The sequence below is a fragment of the Gracilinanus agilis genome, chromosome 3, assembly GCF_016433145.1.
Source record: "Gracilinanus agilis isolate LMUSP501 chromosome 3, AgileGrace, whole genome shotgun sequence".
Classification (NCBI taxonomy): Eukaryota; Metazoa; Chordata; class Mammalia; order Didelphimorphia; family Didelphidae; genus Gracilinanus; species Gracilinanus agilis.
In genome coordinates this window covers 643,006,756-643,032,815 of record NC_058132.1, presented here as the reverse complement: position 1 = coordinate 643,032,815, position 26,060 = coordinate 643,006,756, and the positions used below count along the sequence as shown (strand labels likewise).

The window sequence follows — 26,060 nt, the reverse complement described above, 5'->3', positions numbered from 1 at the left end:
CTCTCTCTCTCTCTCTCTCTCTCTCTCTCTCTCTCTCTCTCTGTCTCTGTCTCTCTCTCTGTCTCTCTCTCTCTCTCTCTCTCTCTCTCTCTCTCTCTCTCTCTCTCTCTCTCTCTCTCTCTGTATGTGTGTGTGTGTGTGTTCAGTCTTCTTCTAATTTATGATGTGTTGTAAGTAGAGGAGGAACGTTTTATTATTATGGATTTTGCTTTGCCATTTCAGTAAATATTTTCCCCCTTTTAACCAATTGTTTTTTTCTGACTTAATATTAAAGGTACATACACTGGTAAGGCTCGTGACCAATAGCTTTAGAAGTGTAGACTCACAAAGTAATTTGAATATAGGATCGTTATCCAATAGGGGACTCTACTTGTGAGTGAAAGTGATTAAGAGATGACAGTTCAGAAGAGACACTACATTTACCAATGTTTGTTCATCATGCATTTCCTCAATCCACAGATACTAATATTACAACTACTATCATGGGTTAAATTTATTCAAATTTAAAAAGAAGTTTGGACATGGTGATCTCTTCCAACATCTTTATTTTTTCAATAAGGAAACTGAAAAGTGAATGAATTCAGCAACTTCTCTAAGGGCACACAGATAATAAATGTCAGAGCCTGGTTTCAATCTCCAATCATCGAAAGTTCGAATCCATGCCACTTTTAACACTGTGTGTTTAAGTTTCCAGGTAGAGATGATTCCCTTTCCTCACTAAATATAATGTTAAGCCTTCTATCTACAGGAATGATGCCCCTAACCCAATTTTAGAAGGGAATGCATTTTCAATTGGTTTTCCAGTAAGCACTCAGGAAGGGTTTACAATAACCCATATTTGTAATACTTCTAAAAGTTCGGCATGTCCAATCTTCTGTGTCTGAATTAAGGATGCTGCCTGTATAACAGAGAAAAAGTCTGTTGCCTCAGATTTGGGTCTGAGGATGAGTAAGTTACATTTTTGCCTCTTTTTAAATACCATGTTCAAGTAAAGAAAATATGATTACATCAACACTAAGAAGGAAAAATCTGGGATCTGGAATATGATCTAATGATAACTCCCAAAATAATCAATCACTACAGAACTATTTTCGTAAGAATGACTGTATTTTCCATTTTCCAATGCATACCACATATGCACACAGGGAACATAGACTCCCCAGGAGTTGATATATTCAGCAAGATCGACTAAGAGCTGAGATAGCAAAGACCTTTCTTCTTTTAGAGGACATAGCATTTCCCAAGGCTTTACTGCAGCTGACCCTACACATCAATGAGCTGAGCTGATCTAGGAGGGAAGGAGAGAAGGAGGGATGGCAAGAGTTGTTCATGGTTGTTGCTCAGCTCTTGGAAATCATTCTTCTATGCTTGTGCTTTTAGTGAATGAGACATTACCTACTACCCTAAATGCTTAATAATGTTCTTTATGTGCCATCTATGTGGGAGAGAAGCTCAGCTTTCTGTGTCCTATTTTAAAGGCAGCCTGGCACAATAAAGACAATGCTGGATTTGGAATCACAGATGAATTCAGATCCAAAATCAGCTACTTACTAACCATAGCACCTTAGGCAATATACTTTAAAATTTTAGCCTCCATTTTCTTATCTATAAAATGAAGGAATAGATGGACTAGATGACCTCTAAGATCCTTTATAGCTCTAAATCTATGACCCCAAAATTACATTTTCAATGTGTCAGGAGAGGAAAATTCACTCTGGCCGACTGGAGAGAATTCTACTGGATGAAGATAACGTTCTCACTGGGGATAGAATTGTTACAGGATTTTTAACAGGAAAAAAATGGGTTTAAGTGTTCATAAAGAATAGTGTAATGAGGCAAGACGGGGCAACTAGGTGGTCCAGGCGATAAAGCTCTGATCCTAGAGAGTCAGGAATATCTGAATTCAAATCTAGTCTCAGACACCCACTAGATATGTGACATTTGTCCTTGCCTACCCTCAGTTTCCTCCTCTGTAAAATGAACTAGAAAATGAAATGACAAATCACTCCTATACCTTTGCCAAAAAACCCAAAATGGGGTCATAATAATCCATAACCAACTTAATAGGAATATTTTGATGAATTAGGAAATGGATAATTAGGAAAATAGGAAAAAACTCAAGTGTTTACTATATTATTTTCTTTGCATTGTATAGGACTATTCATTGATAAACCATCCCTATCAAGGGAATTAACATTGCTTAAATTCTTTGGAAACCTTAGAATTCTTTATAAAATAGTGTCTATCACAGCAATTATTATATCTGTACTTGAATTTCTTTATTGCTCTTATCATTAATATTAATTAGCTTTATTACTATCATGAGCATAATAAAGTGGCCATTACCAAAACAACTTTATACCTAAAGCTGATACCAAGTAATAGCTGCATTTAATTTAAAAAGACAAACAAACAACTGCAATTAAGAAAACAGGAATTCTCCCAGCTTAGTGCAGCAGAGAGAGTTAGAAAGAACTATATTCACATACTGACCAGATGATCCAGACCAAGGGACTTAATCTTTTTTCTGCCTCAGCTTCCTTATCTGTAAAATAAGGGTCTTGAAAGCAGATGATTGTTGGAATTTCTTCAATCTCTGATAATTTCTGCACTTAACTGTTCCTTTTGTGGCTATTATCACTATATGAAAGTGAGAATCAGAGAAAGAAAGGGAGAAAAAAAGAATAAGAGGGAGGGAAAAAAGGAAGGAAGGGAGGGATGGAGGAAGGAAGGAAGGAAAGAAGGAAGGGAGGGAAGAAGGGAGAGAAGAAAGGGAAGTGGACAAAGGAAAGGCAATGGATATAACCCTAAACATCCCATGTGAATAGAAGCTTGTCATATAATTTCCCTATTACTGTCTTAAACATGGAGACGGTCTCTATTAATTTAGATTTTTAACAGAAGACTAATTGTTCTTACTGTAGTCACTGTTCTCGTCCTTGGTTCCATCGATTGTCCCATCTGGGTGCATCTGCAGGAAATATCCCTGCTGGCTGAATAACCTTGTCACAATTCCTTTCAGCTGGGGTTCTGCAAAACAAAATCAAATGGTTATTCATGCTTTTTAATTAAAAAAAAAAGATGATAAAACATGTCCACAAGTTGTCAAAAGGTATCCTGCATAAATTGTGCATCCCTTAACCAGTCTACTGATGCAGAATTCGAAATGTATTCAGGAAAAAGAGTAACTAAAGAATATTCTTGCTTTTCTTTTTAGAGAGAAAATCAGAGTATTTTGTGACCATCAACCAAATGTAAATAAGTGAAAGCTAATTACTACTCACTGAGTATTTAAGCAAATGCAAAGAATCTTCTTTTTTCAAAGAATCTTAAAAAAAAAAAAGATTCTCTTCTGGCCTGTCCCTGATATGCAGCTCTAAGATATGGTTTGGATTTATAATTCTATTTCAGCCATGGAATGGGATGGAATTCTTCTGGAATTTCCACACGTACCCCACACTCTCCCATGGTTTGCTTACATAGCATGAGCACCTGGCATTGTGCTTGGCTCTGAGCCCTTTATAAATACTTGTTCCTGGCTGCTTAGGAGTATATGAGCAAGGACTTTTGGAACAGTATGCCAACACAACCTAGACTTCTTCTCATTGTTGACCAAAGTGGCCACAAACCAATAGTCTTTTCTGCAGGAGACAGCATTGGGTGTGCTTCAGATGCCAATGTTGAACTTTTGGAAATAGGACCATAGCAGAAACAAATTTTGGTTAATTTTAATGATTGCTGTTAATTTTGGTATCCTGAGCAAAAACACCATGCCTGACAGTACAAGTTCTCAATAAAGACTTTCGGTTTTTGAATGATTGAAATATATTTTTCTCTCCAGGGAGTTGGGGAATTAATGGATTGGGCTATCACACACTGTTAGAGAAGGTTGCTTTCTTTTTTTAATCCCTTATTTTCTGTCTTAGAATGAATACTAAGTACTGGTGCCAAGGCAGAAGTGCAATAAGGGCTAGGTAACAGAGGTCAAGTAACTTGCCCAGGATCATACAGCCAGGATATGTCTGAGGTCAGATTTGAACCCAGGACAAGACATTTTCAGGCCTGGCTCTCTCTCCACTGATCCACCAAGCTGTCTCCCAAGTGTATTTTCTTCTTAACTCTCCCCATTTCCAAAGTTCCCTCTTTTTATAGAGCATGTGACCACTTCTAGGCTACTTCTTTTATATTCTATTCCCAGAAAATCTTCCAAAGCTCTGCTTTTCTCTACCCACAAGGTCACCTCTGTAATTTAAGTCCCCATCACCCCTCCAGGATAGTATCCCAGTAACTTCTTAATTGAGTTTCAACTGTTTGGGTTCTTCCCTCTCCAAACCTTCAACATCGATCCCAAAACAATATGTCTATGGTACAGGCTCCAAATCCATGCTCCAAAGTTTCCTTCTTATCGATAGCATAAAATATCTGTTCTTTATGGCAGGAAGCTGAGACCTTTGGTGATTTGGCTCCAGACTCCTTTTTTCCTTTGGCATCTCACTCCCCATTTATGCATTTCAAGTCCCAGACAAACTAAATCACTATGTGATCTCTGATCTCTGCATTTATCTTCTCTCTTTATTCATTTGAACAAGCTGAGTCCCAAGCATGGAATGGACTCTCTTCTCATTTGCTTCTAAGACTCTATCTGCATTCAAGGTTCAGTTCATATGCTATCCCCTCTGTGACATCCCTCTAGCTATTGTTACTGCCTCTCTTTCTTCAAAATCATATCTAGTTATTTATTTGTATCCAAATATCATGTTCCCCTATGAGATGGCAATCTCCTGGAGAGCCGGACTTCACTTGACTTACACCCTCAGCCAAGCCAAATGCCTTGTCAGTTTTAGGCTCTTTATTCGTGTCTGCTGGATTGAAAGTTTACAATAATATCAGTTTCCCTAATCATTTAGAAAATGTCTCTGTAAGAGAACCTGTTTCTATTGCTTTCGTGTTCACCCACAAGCAGCTAGATAATCTCGGAGAATCATCGATTTTACTCCCTTCCAAGAGAAGATGTGTGTTGGGTGGGAAGGAAACATTAAGGGGACCCAGAATGTCAATTAATGAGAGGGCTTGGGGGGGAGGGACACAAATCAGCTGTGCCTGGAATCACTGAAGGGAACATACACATCAGGGAGATCACAGATGCACCAAAATCTACTGCTTTCCTGGGATATTATATGGTGTTGGCAAATGCTGTTTGCTTTTTGCCATGCTCCCGATATTCATCAAAATAGTGCTCCTGTCATGAGAAGTTCTCATACAAGTGCTCTGGGAATTCGGGCTAGCAACTCCTGTTAATGCTAATGAGAGGTGAGCTCTGGGTTCCCTTGAGCATCAGAGTAGAAGAGCCCCCAAAGACAAAGTGAGCTAATCCAAGATTCTAAAGGTATTCTGTTGTGGACGTTTCAAAGGAGAAAAGAATAGGTACTGAACAAATGGCCTCAATATGATTTGTATCCATGATTAAGTACATGCATGTCACTTGTATGTCTTTACAAATCAGTAAATATTTATTAAGCACCTACTATGTGCTGTACCTATTGAGCTATTCACTAGGGATGCAAAAAGAGGCAAAAGACAGTCTCTGCCCTCAAGGAGTTCACAATCGAAGGGGAGAGACAAATATGCATCATACGAACAAGCTATAGACAGGATAAATATGAAATAATGAAGAGAGGCCAGGCACTGGAATTGAAATAGGGTGGGAAAGTCTTCCTGTAGAAAATGGAATTTTTCTTGGAACCCAAATAAAGTCAGGGAGAAGACCTTAGGCAGAGTGAGGAGAAAAAGCATTCTGAGCATGGTGGAGAGCTGGACGAAATGCTTGGAAATAATAGATGAGATGTCTTGTTTGTGGAACACAAAGGATACCAGTGTCACTGCACTGAAGAATATGTAGTGAGGAGCAAGACATAAGAAGGCTAGGAAGGCAGAAGGGAGGTGAGATTATGAAGGGCATTGAATGCCAAATGAAGGCTTTTGTATGTAATAGTGGGTGTGATAAGGAGCCACTAGAGTTCATTAGAGGATGGGGGACATGATTGATTCTATCCTTTAAGAATGGAGGTTGAATGGAGGAATGGTTGGAGTGAGGAGAGATTTGGGACAGGCAGAGCCATCAATAGCTATTGCAATAGTCTAAGTGTGAGGGGAAGAGGGTCAGGGCAATGTCAGAGGGAAGAAGGTGACATATTTGAGAGATGTCACAGAGATGATATTGACAGATCTTGTCAATAGATTAAATATGGTGGATGAGGGATAGTGGAGGCCAAGATGATTCCTAGCTTGTAGGCTTAAAAACTTAGAGGATGGCATTGCCATCCACACTAATAGAGGGTAAGGTGGAAGTGGGGGAGGCTTTAAGGGGAAAGATAAGGAGTTGTATTTTGGACAGGTTGAGTTTCAGATGCCTCTGGACATCCAATTCAAAATGTCTCAAAGGCAGTAGGAGATTCAAGATTGGAAGTCAGCAGAGAGACTGGGGCAGGGAAGGTCAATTGGAGAATCATCAGCATAGAAAGAGTAATTAAACCAGTGAGAGCTGACAAGATCACCTGGAGAAGTAGGCCAGAAGGAGAAGAGAGAAGGTTCGGGACAGAACCCCATGGGACACTTAGAGTGAGCATGCATGTGCCAAGCATGAATATTCATGTGTATGTGTTTATACTCCATTTCTAGTACATGTGTGTGTTTGATGTGTGTGTTATATTGTTTCTGGCATGTAAGTGTATACAATATAAGTAAAACGATTTCACAATGTAGGTCTGGAAGACTATTTGTTTCTATTCTATACAGTATTTCTTTAGAATTAGTCTTTTTTAATGTTTAAAAGATGCTTATTGGTTAATCGACTGATTCTCAAAATTGTCAGAAAATTATGCAGCAAGTTTGGCCTGCCTCCCTTGATTTGTTATGACACTAGCTGGCTACCCAGGGACGAAGGAAAAGGAAGCCAAGGCAGAATAAAAAAGATCCCTAGGATCCTGATTCATAGAGTCTAGGCAAAGTGAAATGTCATGAGCTGAGAAATGGAAATGGTACTGTGGGCAGGTGAGGACATTCTAACTTGGGGTTAGGAAATAGAAGAATGAATCTCAAAAACAAGTCTTCTTCTGGGACATCATGAGGAGAGTGGACACAGTACTGACACACAGAGAAAGAACAAACATGTGGGGGTCAGGCCTCCCAAAGCCTCAGAACCCTGAAATGGCTAGTCTGCTTAAAGAGGCTCACAAGTTGGCACTATCATGCAGGTGACGATTCTAGAGGAAAGCAGAGTCTGAGCTATTTGGTATCGGTTGGCTTATTTATCGATAGATTCCTTTAGGGAATAGGGATGGAAGCTTATACCCCTATATCTAGAAGGCATTTAATAAATGCTTGTGGGATTAGAAGAGACCGAGATTCAGATATAATTACTTGATCAACTGAAAGTCTTCTTGAATAAAATGACTTGGCAAGAAAGGATCCCTGAAGAATTCAGAGGAGAAGAGAAACAAGCCCAGATCTGCCCGGGATGCTTCAACATGATGTATTGTCCACGATGGTATAATTTTCTGCATTAAACCAATGAGAAACTATAAGATCACCACTCTTATCCCTCAATAACAAAGGTATACATGATATGCTTCCAAAAAACATCCCAGGCAGAAGTCATGAGCAATAGCTGTCAAGTAGAGATTGGGCCAAAGAGAAGCAACACATTAGACTTTTTCCATTTGATCTCAGACAGCAGAGCCAAGAACCTCTGGGGGAAGGGTAATTTCAATGAAAACATTTAACCTTGATGAAAGTCAAAAATGGGGCGTGGCCACTTCTGACAGTTAAAAATGTCCAATGGGTCCTACTGTCTCTTTGGTCAAAAGTAAAGTCCTCTAAATTTCAAAGCCCACCCACCACCTGTCTATATACAAGTTTTCCAGTCTTCTCCTCCACTGCCCTCCCCAAACTTACTGAATACCATGGACCAGCCAAACTGGATTTCAAGCCATTTCTTATTCTTGATACACTCTGCCTTAACTCCATGTTTCTACACTAGGTCTAGTCTGTCATCTCACTTCCACTTCTTATAATAATCCAGCATCTATACAAAGACTTTCCTGATTTCTCCAGTCACTAGTGTCCTTTTCCAAGTTATCTTGAACTTATTTTGTCAGTAAACATACACAAAGTGTGGCACAATTCAGTGGAAAGAATTTTAATTTAGAATCAATGGTTCTTGCTATTCAGTTGTTTTTAATCCTTTCCATCTCTTTGTGACCCTTTTTAGGGTTTTCTTGACAAAGCTATTAGAATGGTTTACCATGTCACTCCCCAGCTCAATTTTTTTCATCTGAAGAAACTGAGGCAAACAGAGTTAAATGACTTCCCCAGGGACACACTGTTAGTAAGTGTTTTAAGGTTAAATTTGAATTCCAAAAGATGTCTTCCTAAATCCATGTTCAGCACTTATCCACGGTGCTACCTAGCATGACCTGAGTTCAAATTCTACTTGTGCCTTTACTATGATCATGGGTAAGTCAATCTAGATGGTCCTCAAGTTACAATGAGAAGGCTTGCTTAAATGATCACTAAAGTTCCTTTGATCCTAAATCTAAGATTCTAGGTTCCCTATAAGGATAGAATAAGAAATAGTACAAAGGATTCATGAAAAGACCTGCTATCCACCTCTAGATAGAGAGCTGATGAACTAATAATACAGATTAAAGCAGTTTTCTCTTTCTTTTCTTTCTTTTTTCTTCAGGGGACACATGGCCAATACAGAAATTGTTTTCTATAAGACTACACATATATTTTTTTAAAACCCTGACCTCCCATCTTAACATCAATACTCTGTATAGGTTCTAAGGCAGAAGAGTGGTAAGGGCTAGGCAATGGAGGCTAAGTGACTTGCCCAGGTCCACACAGATAGGAAGTATCTGAGGTCAGATTTGAACCCAGGACCTCCCATCTCTGGGCCTGACTCTCAATCCACTGAGCCACCCAGCTGCCTCCAACTACATATACTTTTAATCCATTTTGTTTTTCTTTCCATCTCATTGGATGAAGAAGGGGGAATGAGGGAATTTGGAACTAAAAGAACCCTGCACTTTGAAAAACAAAGAAAAGAAAATTTAAAAGAAAAGAAAGGGGGCAACTGGGTAGCTCAGTGGATTGAGAGTCAGGCCTAGAGACGGGAGGTCCTAGGTTCAAATCTGACCTCAGACGCTTCCCAGCTGTGTGACCCTGGGCAAGTCACTTGACCCCCATTGCCCACCCTTACCAATCTTCCACCTATGAGACAATACACCGAAGTACAATGGTTTAAAAAAAAAGAGTCCAACTGGTGTCTGGATATTCTTCTATCCGGGACGTCCTAGGGAGAATCCTTCAGGAAAAACAGAAGCCATATAAGGTTTCTTACAAGTCCAGAAATCTGGAAAGCAATTATAGCCATGTCACCATGGGATGGCCACTGGCTAACAATTCCTCATTCTTTCTTCGATGAGATTTCTGACTTCATGATTGGAAAACAATGAAAATAAAACTACTTTATCTATCTCAAGGCTCTTGTTGGGGAAAGACAGGTTAATTAATGATACTAAATTTCCTGAAGTCTCTCACTCTGTAAATGCCTAGCAGGGCACTGCAGAGGAGCTGTCTGCTGTGTGATCACTGGCTGTTGTACACACTATTAGAGATGAATGTTGCCTGCCACATCTAAGATGGCCAAAGCGGCTGGAGCTGGCATGGAATCTTGTAAAGTGGAAACACCCCCTTCTGCTTCTGCTCTGAGAGGTTTCAGAAAGATTCTGTGAGGGTGGGTGGGAGGCAGAACACAGAAGCCTGTGGAACCCAATCACCCTCCAAACAATGAAGGCTGGGAAATACCTGCACAAAAGAAATATGAGTGTCTTCCACAAGGAAAGTGGTCTGTTAGCAGGGACACTTTCTATGTCTATCATGCATGCAGGCTCCCTAGTAAAGACATGGGGTTTAGGGAAATGAAGAGCTAGCGGTCTGGTGTTACTCAGTCCTGGACTTTGCCCAGAATTCCCTGCAGGCTGGGAGCTGGGGTGGAAGAGGAGAGAAGGGATGAAGGCCAGAGAAGTGACAGCCTAGACAATGAACTGAAGAAAGGGAGGAGTTGTCCAGAGAGGCTGACCCGCCCAATTATATGTTTGAACAGTCCTTAGAGTATAGCACATTGGAATGCCTTCAGTTTGCCATTTGCACATTGCCATTTTCCTTTCTTGGGACTGAAAATCCTGAGCCTTCTCGAGCCAGTGAGAACTCCCTGACGGCAAGCCAAGCTACACAAAGCAAACACAATGTCTTGAGCTGAAAGCACAGATCCATAGTTTGTTCTACTGAACCACTTTGCAGAAGATGATGAGACTGCCATTAAAGAGATGATGCTGGATGGCCCTGGGAGCTGGGGAGGGGGGGGGGCACAGCAGTGGGTCCTCTCTTGGAGCACACAAGATTTTCAAAGGGGCTTCCTCAAGGCTGCTGAAGCCATCTTTGAAGCTCTGCTGCTGTTGTAGTTGTTTTGGTGGCCTTTTTTCTTCCTAGAATACTTCAGGCCGGCTGCTCTCATTCCCTTCCTGATTTATCTCCGCTCACTCGGTGCTGCACCAAGCTGATAGCAACAGCGGTGGCCCTTACAAACTCCATTTTCTCCAAAGCTCACTTCACAATGAATCAAATGACCTTGACAAATGACAAGCCCTGGACTACCTGCAGCTTCTAGCAAGAGTGAGAGAAGCAATGCATTTTTGCAGAGAGTGTTCTCCAGGGAAACCGACAGGCAAGCAAGGCAAGCATGAGCTAAGGGATAGCAGGAACATAACTCAGGAGGCAAAGAGGCTCATGGGGCAGATCAGCAAGCTCAGCAGGAAGTAAGACCATCCATGACCTAATGTCTTTCTCAAGCCTAGTGTAAGTCTTTCTCCTTGAAGGTCCATGCCTGGACCTCACCATAACCCTCCCTATATGCCCAAATATGCACATAAACACACATACCTGATCTACGAGCCCCTTGCTATTTGGGTCCCATCCAATAGGAGAAACAGTGACTCTGAGGCTAGTTCCAACACTTCCCAGCACTGCAGCTATTGCCCTTGAGATGCATGTCCTCAGACCTCCATATACTGTTTGCTGAATATCTAAGGACTAAAACCATCACAGGGCTCTAACTTAGTTTGGGCAAAAAGGACCTCATGCTACTCAAAATCTTTTCAGGGCACAAGAATTCTTATCCACCAATTGGAAAGGATGTTTCAAGCTCCCTAACCAACCAACAAACCAACTAACCAAGTTCTCAGTCAATCAATTAACAGATGGCTTGAATCTTGCACAATCAGCATTTTCTACAAAATGAGTCATTCCACAATTTGACTCTCCTGGTCCCAATGTGAAACCAAAAGAAGCCTCAGCTCCCAGTGCTGCTATGTAGAAGATGAAGAAAAACGAGGCTAAGTCTTTTCTTCTTTATCATTCTCAGAAAAATACACATTTGTTAGTTTTGTTCTTGTCGTCGTTGAACATGAAGGACCTCTCAACAGTTCCTTTCTTATAACACTGTGTTTGTAGCACTAGTTCCTAGAAGACTTCTTTCAAACAAACAATCCTTCAAATCACAGACCTTCCAGGGACCTGTGAGGACAAAGATTAAAAGGAGCCTATTCCTTGCCTCGAGACCTTGGGTGCTCCCTCCTACTCTAGGCCCTTCTTCATTGGCCAGTTGGTTAGCTCTCTCCCCCTTCTGGGAACTCTTTGTAGTGTTTTGTACACTATGACAATGACTTTTCTAGAGATATGATGTATCTTCAGAATCAAAGGGCAGTCCATGGAGAAGGGGAAGAAAATAAGCATTTGTAAAATTCCTACTATGTTCCAGGCACTGTGCATGAATTTCAGAAAATATGTGAACTTGGATGAGGAAAAATTCATATATATCTTCACTAACTTCTTATTGAAATCTAGTTTTTTCTCCAAGAATCAATATAAACAACAAACATGATTCTAAGAAAGGATTTCTAGGTGTCACTGGAATGCCAAAGGGATTGGTGACACCCCAAAGAGTTAGGAACCTCTCCACTAAATTGTTTCTTTATGGAACTTCCAGGTTCTCATCTATCATTTTATGAATTGAATTGAACCCTGAAAGATAATTAGTTTAAGTAGTATCTCAATTTTCTAGGGGACATTGAGGCACCAAGAAGTTATGGGATTTATTAAAAGTCCCACAACCAGTGAGTGTTAAAGCCAGGACATGAACTTAGACTCAGTCACTGCATAAATGGACCAGTGGGTGGAGCAACATGAAGGCATGTTCTAATCCTAACTCCAGCACATAGTGGCTGGACAACCTTTAGCAAGTCACTTAATGAGCTGGGCTTGTTGCCTTATTTACAGAATAAGGTGGTTGGGTTTTGAGGACATCCAAATCAAACTAAGTATTTCTAGCTCCCCAAGTAACAAATAGCAAAGAAGAGATATTTAGTTCTATGATAACATTGATGTTAAGAGATGAACCATGATATTGACTCCAAAGCCAGGCAGACCAAAAACAGAAAGAAAACTACAGACCAATCTCCTTAATGAATATAGTTGCAAAAATCTTAAATAGAACACTAGCAAAAAAGACTCCAGCAAGTGATCATGATGGTTATTCACTATGATCAGGTGGGATTTATACCAAGAATGCAAGGATGGTTTAATATTAGGAAAATCATCCACATAATTGACCATATCAATAATCAAACCAACAGAAATCATGTGATTATCTCAGTAGATGCAGAAAAAGCCTTTGACAAAACACAACACTCATTTCTATTGAAAACACTAGAAAATAGGAATAGAAGGACCTTTCCTCAAAATAATAAACAGTTTATAATTAAAACCATCAGCAAGTATCATCTGCAATGGGGACAAGTTGGACGCCTTCCCAATAAGATGAGGAGTGAAGCAGGGGTGCCCATTATCATGATGATTATTTAATATTGTTCTAGAAATACTAGCAATAACAATTAGAAAAGAAAAAGAAGTTGAAGGGATTAAAGTAGGCAATGAGGAGACTAAACTATCACTCTTTGCAGGTAACATGATGGTATACTTAAAGAGTCCCAGAAAACCAACTAAAAGACTAGTGGAAGTAATGAACAACTTTTGCAAAGTTGCAGAGTACAAGATAAATCCAAATAAATCATCAGCATTTCTATATATTCCCAACAAAACTCAGCAGCAAAAGTTAGAAAGAGAAACTCCATTTAAAACAATCTAGACAATATAAAATATTTAGAAATCTATCTGCCAAGACAAATACAAGAATTATATGAACATAACTACAAAACACTTTTCACACAATTAAAACTAGATCTAAATAATTGGAAAAACATTAACTGCTCCTGGGTAGGATGAGCTAATATAATAAAAATAACAATCCTACCAAAATTAATCTACTTATTCAGTGCCATAGTTATCAAACCACCCAAAAAACTTTTTTACAGAATTAGAAAAAATTATAACAAAGTTCATCCAGAAGAAAAAAAGATCAAGAATATCAAGGAAATAATGAAAAAAAAAGTGAAGAATGGGGGCCTAAAAGTACCCGATCTTAAACTATACTATTAAGCAGCAGTCATCAAAACAATATGATACTGGCTAAGAGAGAGAAGAGGGATCAATGGAATAGATCAAGGGTAAATGACCTCAGCAACCTAGGGTTTGATAAACCCCAAAATTGTAGCTTTTGGTACAACAACTCACTATTTGAAAAAATCTGCTGGGAAAAATTGGAAAACAGTATGGGCAAATTTAGGTTTAGACCAACATCTTACACCCTATGCCAAGATAAATTCAAAATGGGTAAATGACTTCAATCATAAATAAAGTAGGTGAATTTAGAATAGTATACCTGTCAGATCTGTGGGAAAGGAAGGAAATTAAGACCAAGCAAGGGATAGAGAACATTACAAAATGTAAAATAAATGACTATGATTATACCAAATTAAAAAGATTTTGTACCAAAACAAAACAAAACAACAACAAAAAAATAATGCAACCAAAATTAGAAGGAAAGTAACAAACTGGAAAAACATTTTTTAAATTAAAAAATTCTGACAAAGGTTTAATTTCTCAAATATATAAGGAACTAAGTCAAATTTACAAAAAAAATTAAACATTTCCCAATCGATAAATGGTCAAGGGACATGAATAGGCAGTTTTCACATGAAGAAATCAAAACTATTAATAAGCACATGAAAAAGTGTTCTAAATCCCTCCTGATTAGAAAAATGCAAATTAAAACAACATTGAGGTATCACTTTACACCTCACAGATTGGCCAATATGGAAGCAGAGGAAAGTTACAAATGTTGGAGGGGATGTGGCAAAATTGGGACACTAATGCATTGCTGGTGGAGTTGTGAATTGGTCCAACCATTCTGGAGGACAATTTGAAACTATGTGCAAGGGGCTTTAAAAGAATGCCTGCTCTTTGATCCAGCTATACCACTGCTGGTTTTGTACCCCCAAAGAGATAATAAGGAAAAAGACTTGTACAAAAATATTTTATAGCAGCACTCTTTGTGGTGGCAAAAAAATTGGAAAATGTGGGGTTGTCCATCGACTAGGGAATGACTGAACAAATTGTGGTATCTGCTGGTGATGGAATACTATTGTGCTGAAAGGAATAATGAATTGGAGGAATTCCATGCGAACTGGAAAGATCTCCAGGAAGTGATGCAGAGTGAAAGGAGCAGAACCAGGAGAACATTGTACACAGAGACGGATACATTGTAGCACAATCAAATTTAACTGACTCTGCTACTAACAACAATGCAATGACCCAGGACAATCCAGAGGGATTTGTGAGAAAGAACGCTATGGACATCCAGAGAAAGAACTGTGGGAGTAGAAATGCAGAAGAAAAATATATGATCAATCATGTGGTTCAGTTGGGGATGTGATTGGGGTTTGATATTAAAGGATCGCTCTACTGCAAATACGAATAACATAGAAATAGGTTTTTAACAATGATATATGTATAACCCAGTGGAATTGCTTGTCAGCTCTGGGTGGGTGAAAGGGAAGAAGGGTGGGAAAATCATAATCATGGAACCATGGAAAAATATTCTAAATAAAAAAAAAAAAGATGAACCATGAGCAAGTGACCCTCTGTTTCTCTGACTATTCTTTCTTAATAACACTAATTCTTTCTAATGACCAAACAAGTGTCAGGACATGTTATTTCCTTTTCCTTAGCACCCAATTCAGTGTCCTGGACACTCTCTTCTCCAAGAGTTCATGCATCCCTTTCTACATTGTGGGGATCAAACCTGAACCCAAATACCCAACATGTGCCCTGAGGAAGGCAGAGGGCAATAGGGACATCCTTTTCCTAGATCTGGAGACTAAGCTACTCAGAGAATTCTAAGGATGGTGAAAGATCTTCCTTTCTAACCTTCAGGTAGAAAGGTCATGGCTGGTCCCTTAAGCTAATTTAGAATGCCTTTTCAGTGCTTTCTTGGTGGTTATTATAAAAATTAGCAAATATGTGGCATTGATTTAGAATAATGGCATTTTGACTAAAAGTTAAGGTTTGTGACTTTTGGGGGCATTTCTGACCTGGGATACCTGGTGGTAGTGGTCCTCTTTTCTCATGCATCTCAAGTTGGGACAGTGGTTCCTCCTCACTATCCTTTGAAGCATAGAATTCTAGGTTAGGGACATTTCTAAACCTGTGGAAAGGTTAAACAGGATGAAGAAGGCAGAACAAGGGCATTTTTCTCTTACTTTTGGGAGCTCCTGTTACTTTCTGTTTTAGTAGAGAGTACCACACACTTCCCCCCACATACAAATCTGTAGAAAGAACTGGAAAGTCCACATAAATTAGCTTTCCCTGACCAATCCAGTAGGGGTGGGAAGGGAAAGGTAATATCTAGAGCTCTCTGGGAAATTCCAGAAGCCAGTGATCACAGCAAGAGACCTGGGATGATTCAACCAGTGGCAAAGAGGCAGCTGCATGTGTATCGTGGAAAGATTTTAGAGAAATGAGCTTACTTTTTTGACTTATCATACTAGTTCACTTTTCTGGGTCTCCATTTTTCATTTGAAAGATGAAGTAATGAAGCAGTTGGAGTGGAGCGATGGAAACACTCATCTATAAGTTAAGAAGCTTCCAAAAGCAGGAAAGGACTGACAAAGTCCATTCTGTGATGAGATTATTCTTTTTCTTTTTTTTTTAATCCTTAGCTTCCATCCTAGAATTAGTACTATGTATTGGTTCCAAGGCAGAAGGGTGGTAAAGGTGAGGCATAGGGGATTAAGTCACTTGCCCAGGGTCACACAGCTAGGAAGTGTCTAAGGCTAGATTTGAACCCAGGACCTCTCATCTCTGGGCCTGGCTCTCAATATAATGAGCCAGCTAGCTGCCCCCTGAATAGATAATTCTTAATAATTATGTTAAAGACAGAAAGCTGAACAGGCAGTATGGAGGCTGGATGTATGTTTTTTTTTTGTTTTTTTTTTGGAGGGAGGTACATCAGAAGAAGCAATTTGTTTAATATGTAAATCCTGTTCTAGGGTCAGAAATACTGAGGAACCTAAATCTACCATCCAAGGTGAAGTGCTGGAGGTCAAAGGAGAATGCATGAAGCTTTCAAATGTAGATTTACTCTTGATAAATAAATCTCTGAAGAGCCCAAGCCCTGAAAGAGCTGAACATATTGAATTTACATCTTTGAGCCTCTTAAATCTTCTTTTTTTTTAAACTATAACAAAGGAAAAACAAATTACTTTTCCCACTTTAATTACATATATTTTTTTTTCCAGTCGCATAAAGAGCACAATATGATAGGTGAACAATACAAAGAAATGCCTTTTTCCTCCCTGAAGGGGACTTCTCTATTGTGAAATTGGGCACTTGTTCATGAGTGAATGAACAGCTAATTAGGGAAAGGTTAAAACAAAACTGTTCACTGCTCAGGCCAGGCTGAATCCATAGGAAAGTGCGAATCGGTCTAGAGCATCATAATCAGGCCTCTGGGGAGCAGTTCACCTGTACAAAGAGGACCAGAGAAAGTCCAAAGACAATAACTAGCAAGATTTTCTTTGTCTGAGGCCTTGAAAAAGTCAAGCAATCTCTGGCAACCCCGTTTCTCCACAGCTACAGAGGAGAGGTAAGGCAATGTCAGGTTGGACAGGGGATTTGTTTCTCTCTCTCACTGAGGCTGGGTTCCTCCCTGCCACCCTTCAATGAATTCTGCTTCATGTCTGAATTTCACAGTCCCTGATTAGGAGGAGCTGTCAGTGTCCACATCCAGTCCAACCCAAACGTAAGTAAGTGTCCCTTGTGCTGGTTCCCAAGAAGTTACCCAAACCAATCATAGCCTGCTAGATGATCTCTGAAGGGGAATCTATTTCCTCTCTGAGCAATCCATTCTAGAGCTGTATAGTTCCTAAAATGTAGGAAGTTCTTTCTAACATTAGTGTCTTTGCACCTTTCAGATATTGATTCTCTCTCTAACTGGGATAAGAAAGAACAAATCTATCTCCTTCTCCACATGACCTTTTGTCAAACACTTAAGAATGATGCCAGGGGGAAGTAAGTGACTCAATGGGTAGAGTCAGGCCTGAAGATGGGAGGTCCTGGGTTCAAATCCAGCCTTGGAAACTGCCTAGCTAAGTGACCTTGGGCAAGTCCCTTAACCCCATTGGTTTAGCCCTTACTGCTGGAACCAATACTAAGTATGAATTCCAAGACCTAAATGATGGGTTTAAAAAAAAAAAAAGAATGACATCATCACAACCACCACCACCATTCCCACATCAACTCCTTACTAGACTAAGGCTATGACATTCCTCCAGGTAATACACATCTGACAGAATCTCAAGGCCTTTTTCCACCCTGATTACTCTCTTCTCCAAGCATTCATCCATGCCCCTCTATACTATAGAGCCCAGCTCTGAACCCAGAAACTCCACGTGTGTCTTGGTAAGGGCATAATTAAATAGTATCATCACTTTCCTAGACCTGGAGAAGAGATTTAATTCAGCCAAGATTGTATCCCCTTCCTCAGCTACCCCAGAGCACTGTTAACTCACATTGAATCTGCAATCTTCTAATATTCCTGGATCATCATCAGAAAACAACTGTTAATTTTTGCCTCCTCTATCTTGCATTTAAGGGATTGATTTCAGTAAAGTTCCTCCATATGGAGGATAATGTTAAATCGTGTCTCTGTTGCAAACCATGGGGCAAGTCCAAAGGTAAAATAGCCACCATTATTTCCATTCCCTTTGGCATTTATTACAACAACAACAAAAGCAAGAAATTCCCAGAGAAGTCCATTCTCCCCTGCCCCAATCCCATTTCTCAAGGCCCATGGCAAGGCAGGGACTCCGTGGGCAGCAGGAACACCTCGCCACTTATCCCTCACTAGGAGAGTTTAGAGAATGGCATCATGAACACAGGTTCTGAAGGTTCAGAGAGGAGGAAAGAGACACCCAAGATTATCTATTCCCAGCCGACAATTTCCCTCTGAAAAAGCTGGACAGAACTGAAGCAACTTGACCAGGTCATCGAGGAAAGGTTAGAGAGCAGATGATCCCATCTGGAATGCATTTCTCATTAAGTTTCATAACAGCTTCCCCAGGGGAAATCGGTACGATATTGGCAGCTCTCTGAAGAGGGCAACAACGAAGCCTTTGGGGATCCAGAGGAAAATCAGCAAGACACTAAATAGAGTTAGTCCAACCCCCAGATTTCACAGATGAGGAAACTGAGGCTCACTGAGGTTGAATGACTTGTTCAGAGCGACACTGGTAACAATGGAATTAAGATTTTACCCCAGATCCTCTTAGTTCAGAGTCACTGTTATTTCCATTGTGCCACATTCATACCCCACACTACACCACTAGCACCCCAACCTAATCCAACCACAAGAGAGGCAGGGTTTGAGATCATGTCATAGGAGGGCAGCTGGGAGGAAATGAGGGATGTTTTGACTACAGAAAAGATGGGAAGTACTAATGATAATTGATCTCAAGGATTTGAATCTATCTCACATGCAAAAGGGCTTTCTTCTACTCAGCTTAGGCACTATATACCCAGGTATACCTAGAGCCAATATGTGGAAGTTACAAAGAGGTGACTTTAACTTTGGTTTTAGGGAGACAAAGAGCCCGGACACCAAAGAAATACAAAAAGTCATGGATTATCGATGCTGAATCCATTTATAGCTATAATGTGTGCCCTCTTCTTTCTCAACAACCACAGCAAAAAATCTTGGAGTCCTCTTCTAAAATATAAACTTTAGCCTCTTCAATTGGAGTATATGGAGACATATCTAGCCAGCATTGGGTTGTGCCAGCAGAAACCACCAACAAAATATAGTGTCAAATATCCACATAATAGAAATTTTAGAATTAGTGATCCAATCAAGCATTGAAAAGATACATTAAAAATGTAGAGTGGTGTCGTGTCCTTTCTGCAATATTATCCTATCCTTCCTTCATCTCCTGGAATCGCCTGGAAGTACTAAAATCCAGGGAATGTCATTACCTGAGACTGCAATAAAAAGTAGCATATGGCCATAAGCTCAGCCACAGAACAACCAAGGAAAAACCACCCCTGGGGTCCCTACTTATACTGTAATTCAATCTCTCTCCATCGGCATTTATCAGTGGGGGAAAGTGGTTGCATTCTTTCCCATGAAGGGATTGTGTTTTAGAGACAGCAAATATGTAATCAGTGGACAACAACTCAGCATTCATTATCGAAATCATGTTAAAACCCCAGAGTGGGAGTGACTCCTGAAACAACGCTCCTGCTGGCGCTCCTTAGAACAACAAACCGGAGACAAAAACACTCCAAAATATGGAAAACAACCATCCAAAGAGGGCTGCAGAGGGGAAAGTCTCCATTCTGCCTTAAGGTGACAGGAATTTTGACTCTGAGCATAAAGAATAAGTTTGAGTGGTAAATCCCACACCATGAGGGTTAGTGGGTGTTTCATGAAATGCAAAGTTTAGAAAGTGGGACAGTCAGGACAAAATGAAGATCTCTCAAGCAATGAAAATAGGAGCATTAGCATGACTGGGAAATCCACATTTAGTATTAGGGACAAATGTCTTCTACTGGCAAATATGAGTGATAACATTCCAGACTAACTCAATTCAAAAAGGGTGGTGGGAAGGTATAGAGAGCTGACACCATGTGCTAGAAAAGACCCAAAGGCTGAGACATATTCTGCAATCATCCTTTAAATTCATGACCACTTGCAGCATTTGCTTTTTGAGTCTGCAAGTAGAACTTTCCATTATTCTTTTGGATTCTTTTTGAGATTCATCTGTCATAACAAACAGCTCATTGATTTGTAATTAAGATTCACGCATTTCCTTCAAATCGTATAAAAATTATTTTTCATTCATTTAAATTAACTCAATTTAGAAGAATGTCAGTTCATACATACAAACATACAGACAGACAGACAGATAATTAAATAGACAGACAGAGAGATAGATAGATAGATAGATAGATAGATAGATAGATATATAGATAATTAAATAGACAGACAGACAGACAGACAGACAGACAGACAGACAGATAGATAGATAGATAGATAGATAGACAGATAGATAGATAGACAGATAATTAGACAGACAGACAGATAGATAGATAGATAGATAGATAGATAGATAGATAGATAGATAGATAATTAAATAGACAGACAGACAGACAGACAGATAGATAGATAGATAGATAGATAGATAGATAGATAGATAGATAGATAGAAGGATGGATGGATGGATGGATAGATGGATGAATAATCAGGCAAATGAATGAATGTGGTGATTGAAAGGAGGTACTCATGTTTGTATATTAGATTGCGATATTCCAGATTGATTTTGGCCTATGGGGGTACAAATCGCCCCTACCCTAAAATAACAAATACTCTATAAATTCTAATTTTGATTTCTTCTATGCTTTAATAAGATTCCAGCAGTTTTCCTTACAGAAAACTTGTGTTAGGCATTACAAGTGTTTCCAGTTGGAAGAGACATGACCCAGCAAAGGAAAAGATTTGGAGTCAAGGAAGGTCCTGAGCTGATATCTTGATGTGGCCACCTAGCATTTACCTGATTGAGTAAACCATTTTCTTCATCTATAAAACAAGGGGAATGGATTTGATCCCCCTGAAGATCGAGGACAATTCTAATTTCATGACCCTATCAGCTTAAAAAAAAATCTCACCTTCCATCTTAGAATCAGTACTATGCATTGATTCAAAGGCAGAAGAGCAGGAAGGGCTTAGACAATGGAGGTTAAGTGTCTGAGGTCAAATTTGAACCCAGTACCTCCCATCAATAGCCTTGGAGTTGTATCCACTGAGCCACCTAGCTGTCCCTGACCCAATATAACTTTGAATAATAGAAACACTGAGATTTCACCTTCAGGGAAATGAAGTGACTTAGCTGCAGTCCCACAGAGAAACAGGGTCAAAACCACATCGAACCAAGGACCTCTGCCTGCACATCTTGCATTCTTATCCCAGCATGCCTCTAGAATGTTATGCTCAGAAATTAATGCAAAGTAGGATACTTGTTTAAAATAACTTCCAAGTGATGGCTTAAATGAGTTCATTAAACTCCTCCAGGGTCCAACACCAAGGACAAAAATAGCAGGAGAACGGCTAACATCTACCCACCACTACTCACCCATAAGGATTCCCTGTTAATGTAGAATCTAAGTGGTGAAAACGACAATTGAGATCCTTCATTCAACTGTCATATTTTGCAAATCATATCACTGAGGTTTGGAGAGATTAATTCATTCAATTTCTCATACCGGATGATCCATCTAGATGCCAGAAGCCCTGATGCCAGGTGTGATGCCCCATTCTATCACTTTCTTAGTTCAATTAAAAATATACTCAACAGCCATTGCAATAGTGTGCAGTGATTAAAGCAAGCACCAGGGTGGCAGTAGGATCAGAAAAGAAAAGAGGGCATATCTGTGAAATCAATGGGCCTTGACATAGGGGGAAGGAGTGGGGAGGGTGAGAGATTCAAGATGACTCCTAGATTGTGAGATTGAAAGAACGGGAGGAAGAGATTGCCATCTATAATGATAGAGAAGATTGGTAAGGAGAGGAGAGTTTAGGGGCAAAGATGATGACTTCTACTTCAGACATGTGGGGTTTAAGATGTGTACTCGAATACACTGCAAGATACTGAAATAAGATGCCTAAAATGGTCACACCCTTTCCATTTCTGGGCATATATTCCAAGGAGCTCGTTACAAAAAAAAAAAAAAAAAAAAAAAAAAAAAGGTAGATTCAAAACACACCAAAATAGGTTTAGTAGCACTTTTTAGGGCAAAAAAGAACTAGAAGCATAGTGAATAACTATCAGTTGGTGAATTGCTGAACAAATTGTGGTAAATGAATATGAGAGAATACTATCATACTCTAAGAAATGACAATCATGATAAATAGAGAAATAGGAAGACTTCTCTGTGAGCAGATGCAAAGGGAAGTTAGCTGGGCCAGAAAATCAATTTACATTCGAATATATTAGGCAACAAAAACAAAAGACATTTGAAGATAAATACTGAAAAATGACATAGGACAAACATGACTTCAAGGAAGAGATATGAGAAGACAGGTCCTCCCACTCTTTTCCAGAGAGGTTTGGGAGGCAGGGTGGGCTCCAAAAAGTATGGAACATAGCAAGTAAAGAAGGTTTTTTTTAAAATTGATATTAGTGTGGCTGATTTTTTCTTCTTTTTCTTCCTTTGTTAAAACAATCAAATATCTTTATTATAAAGAATAGCTCTTTGGGAAGGCTTATGGGAGAGATACTGGGGGAAATCCAAACAAATGAAAACAAATAGATATCAATAAAATCAATTTTAGGGAAAAAATACTTTCTAAATCACCAATAATAAAATCAATGGAAATTAAATATATATATAACATATATGTAATTGAGGTTTTACATGACATCCATCATTGTGGGAAAAACTACAAAAGGAGAAAAAAGAAAATAATATTGCATTCATGCAAAGTCAGGCACACTAAGACTAATGATTCTAATGGGGGAATGCAATTATAGCCCCCCAAAATCGCTAAACTATACATAATGATTTATGTAAAGAATATCAATAAAATATTTTTAATGAGCCCATAGAAAACAAAGCTTGAACTGTAAATGACATAAATGACACCCTTTCTGATTCCCCCCACCACCACTCCCACCTTGCTGGCACCTCCCAACTCTCTTGAATTTAACTACTTTGGACTTATCTGTATTTATTTGGACATATTCATATATACATTTGTTGTCTTATCCAAAAGAAAATGTATGTTAAGAATTGAGAATGTTTCATTCTTTTTACTCATGTCCCTAATACTTCCTTTCAGTGCCTTACCATATTAAATAGCCGATTAATGTTTGTTGATTAATTTCCCCCCAGAGCCGACAGGGTACAGACACTGATGATGGCTGTGGACACTGCACGTAATGGAAATCTGTTTGGCTGCACGATTATCTATGACTATTTGCAGTAAAAGATTTCGTGGGGGGGGGAAACATATGAAATAGAAAAAAAAAGGGTCACTGACTCATAGCCCAAGTACTATGTAAGTACTCTGATGATGCTTTGGCAGAGGATTTCCACATGGGATCACCCAGGATTGGAAGTCCCAGGTGAGTGATTGGCCTTACCTTTTGCAACACGAGACCCCTATCTGCATTATCAAGGGCCCATGGACACCTAACAGTATCAGAAACCAAAATGATTCCATTTCACTAAGAACTTGAAGTGAAGTGAGAAATCTCAATCCATCTGGGAGGACCAGAGTGTTCTGAGGGAGGTGTGTGTGTGGGGGGGGGAGGAGTTGCCCCATACCTTTCCCCCCATCAATGATTTCAAACAATGCCCCCAAAGAAGTACAATCAGATCTTTTTCAAAGATCCATCACAAAACTGTCTCCTTTTATCTGTGCCAAGTGGCTTCCAAAACCAGGGCTCTTTCCAGCATGACACAACAACATTTTGAGTAGGGAGTGAATTAACCAAATGGCAGCCAGATGGAGAGAGAGAGAGAGAGAGAGAGAGAGAGAGAGAGAGAGAGAGAGAGAGAGAGAGAGAGAGAGAGCAGCTGATAGGAATTTCTACACCAAATGATAGAAAAGGCTTTACCGAGATAGGAGCAAATCAAAGAAGCTTGGGCTTGGAAGAGGAGCCTCAGAAATCATCTAATGACTATATTCCATACCTAATCCCTTGCATGCCACATTAAAGAAACGATCATGCAATCAGTTTTCCTGGAATGCCTTCATTGCAGGGGAAGCCACTCCATTCCCACCAGCCCCTCGGCCTTGCCGATAGCTCTGATTCACACAGGTGAGGCATTTAATATCCCAGACTATCAATCCGGTTCAAGGATCATACATGATTATGGTGAATTTTCAATGTTACGATGGGCCAAGCCACAGATAATACAAAATCCTAGAATGCCTAAAAATCCAACAATACTCTGCTAGCATATCACATTATTTTCAATACAATTATTTTAATTATGTTTTGATTAAGTCAATATTAAAAGGATTTTGCATTTGCCAAGCACACACCAACTGGCTGCTGCTGCAGGAAGCCTGGTTAGGATTTAATTTTTCTCTCAGATAACCAACAAGATGGATAATCCATGTGGAAAAACTGAAAAATGATAGAAAGAATTGCCAAGGATGCTGGCATCGAGAAATGTGTCCCAGTGCGAAAGAAACTGGCCCTGCCCCTTACAGCTGGTGGCCATAGACAAGTCCCACCAACTTTCTCTGAGCTTCAGTTTTCTCATCTGTAAAAATAACGTTGGAATTGAGAGACCCTTAAGGGCCCTCCATCTCTTAGCCTATTGTCCTATGAGCTAGGGCTGTCTACATTTTTTTAACTCTTACCTTCTGTCTTAGAATCAGTATTGTGTATTTGTTCCATGACAGAAGAGTGATAAGAGCTAGGCCATAAGGGTTTAATGACTACTCCAGAGTCACACAGCTAGGAAGAGTCTGAGGTGAGAGGACCTCCATCCCTAGGCCTGACTTTCAATCCATGAGGCCACCTAGCTGCCCCCCACCCCCAGCCCGGCTGTTTATTTTTAATGCCACAAAATTACTCTTTGGAATATTCACAAAAATCTGTTTACCCTTTCATCCTCACCATTTAAACATTTTTAGGGAAACAACGTTAAAATTATTTTCTAGAAATATTCTTTGTTTCATCTAAGTGCTTACATTGCAACATTATTATTTAATTGATTTTCTTTACCTGTGTTTAACCCATTTGCTCTATCAAGGGCTAAATTGGTATTTGTATACAATTCTGAGAAGTCAGTCACTCTGTATCAATCCTTGGTCTACTGGATAGGAAGTGCATTCAGATTCATAAATGAATGTCTAAAATTCATTCCTTCATAAACTAGAGGAATAGCCTTATCCAATTTAATAGTGATAGGGGCAGCTGGGTAGCTCAGTGGATTGAGAGTCAGGCCTAGAGACAGGAAGTCCTAGGTTCAAATCTAGCCTCAGACACATCCCAGCTGTGTGACCCTGAGCAAGTCACTTGACCCCCATGGCCCACCCTTACCAATCTTCCACCTAGGAGTCAATACACAGAAGTTAAGGGTTTAAAAAAAATTTAATAGTGATACTTTCTTTCACTAATGTTCCCTCTTTTGATTCAAAGAGTTAATTTAAATAATTGTTATAACTAAGTAATCTCAAAGAAAAATTGGGAAGAGGGATAAAAATAATTTCACAATCCATTCAAATTTCAATTATTATTTTTTTTTATTTTTTTTAAACCCTTAACTTCTGTGTATTAGTTCTTTGGTGGAAGAGTGGTAAGGGTAGGCAATGGGGGTCAAGTGACTTGCCCAGGGTCACACAGCTGGGAAGTGTCTGAGGCCAGATTTGAACCTAGGACCTCCCGTCTCTAGGCCTGGCTCTCAATCCACTGAGCTACCCAGCTGCCCCCAAATTTCAATTATTTTAATGCAATCATATATAATTCAAC

At 39.5% G+C, this 26,060-nt stretch overlaps 1 protein-coding gene across 2 annotated transcripts in view; it reads right to left on the bottom strand.

Annotated features, from left to right (window-relative positions):
- FGF12 (fibroblast growth factor 12) overlaps window positions 1–26,060 on the bottom strand; it is a 366,369-nt gene that overhangs the window by 192,880 nt on the left and 147,429 nt on the right. For both annotated transcript variants that reach the window (XM_044670883.1, XM_044670882.1), the window contains exon 2: window positions 2,920–3,030. In XM_044670883.1, the coding sequence (XP_044526818.1) occupies window positions 2,920–3,030 (111 nt within the window). The remainder of the gene's footprint in view (window positions 1–2,919; window positions 3,031–26,060) is intronic.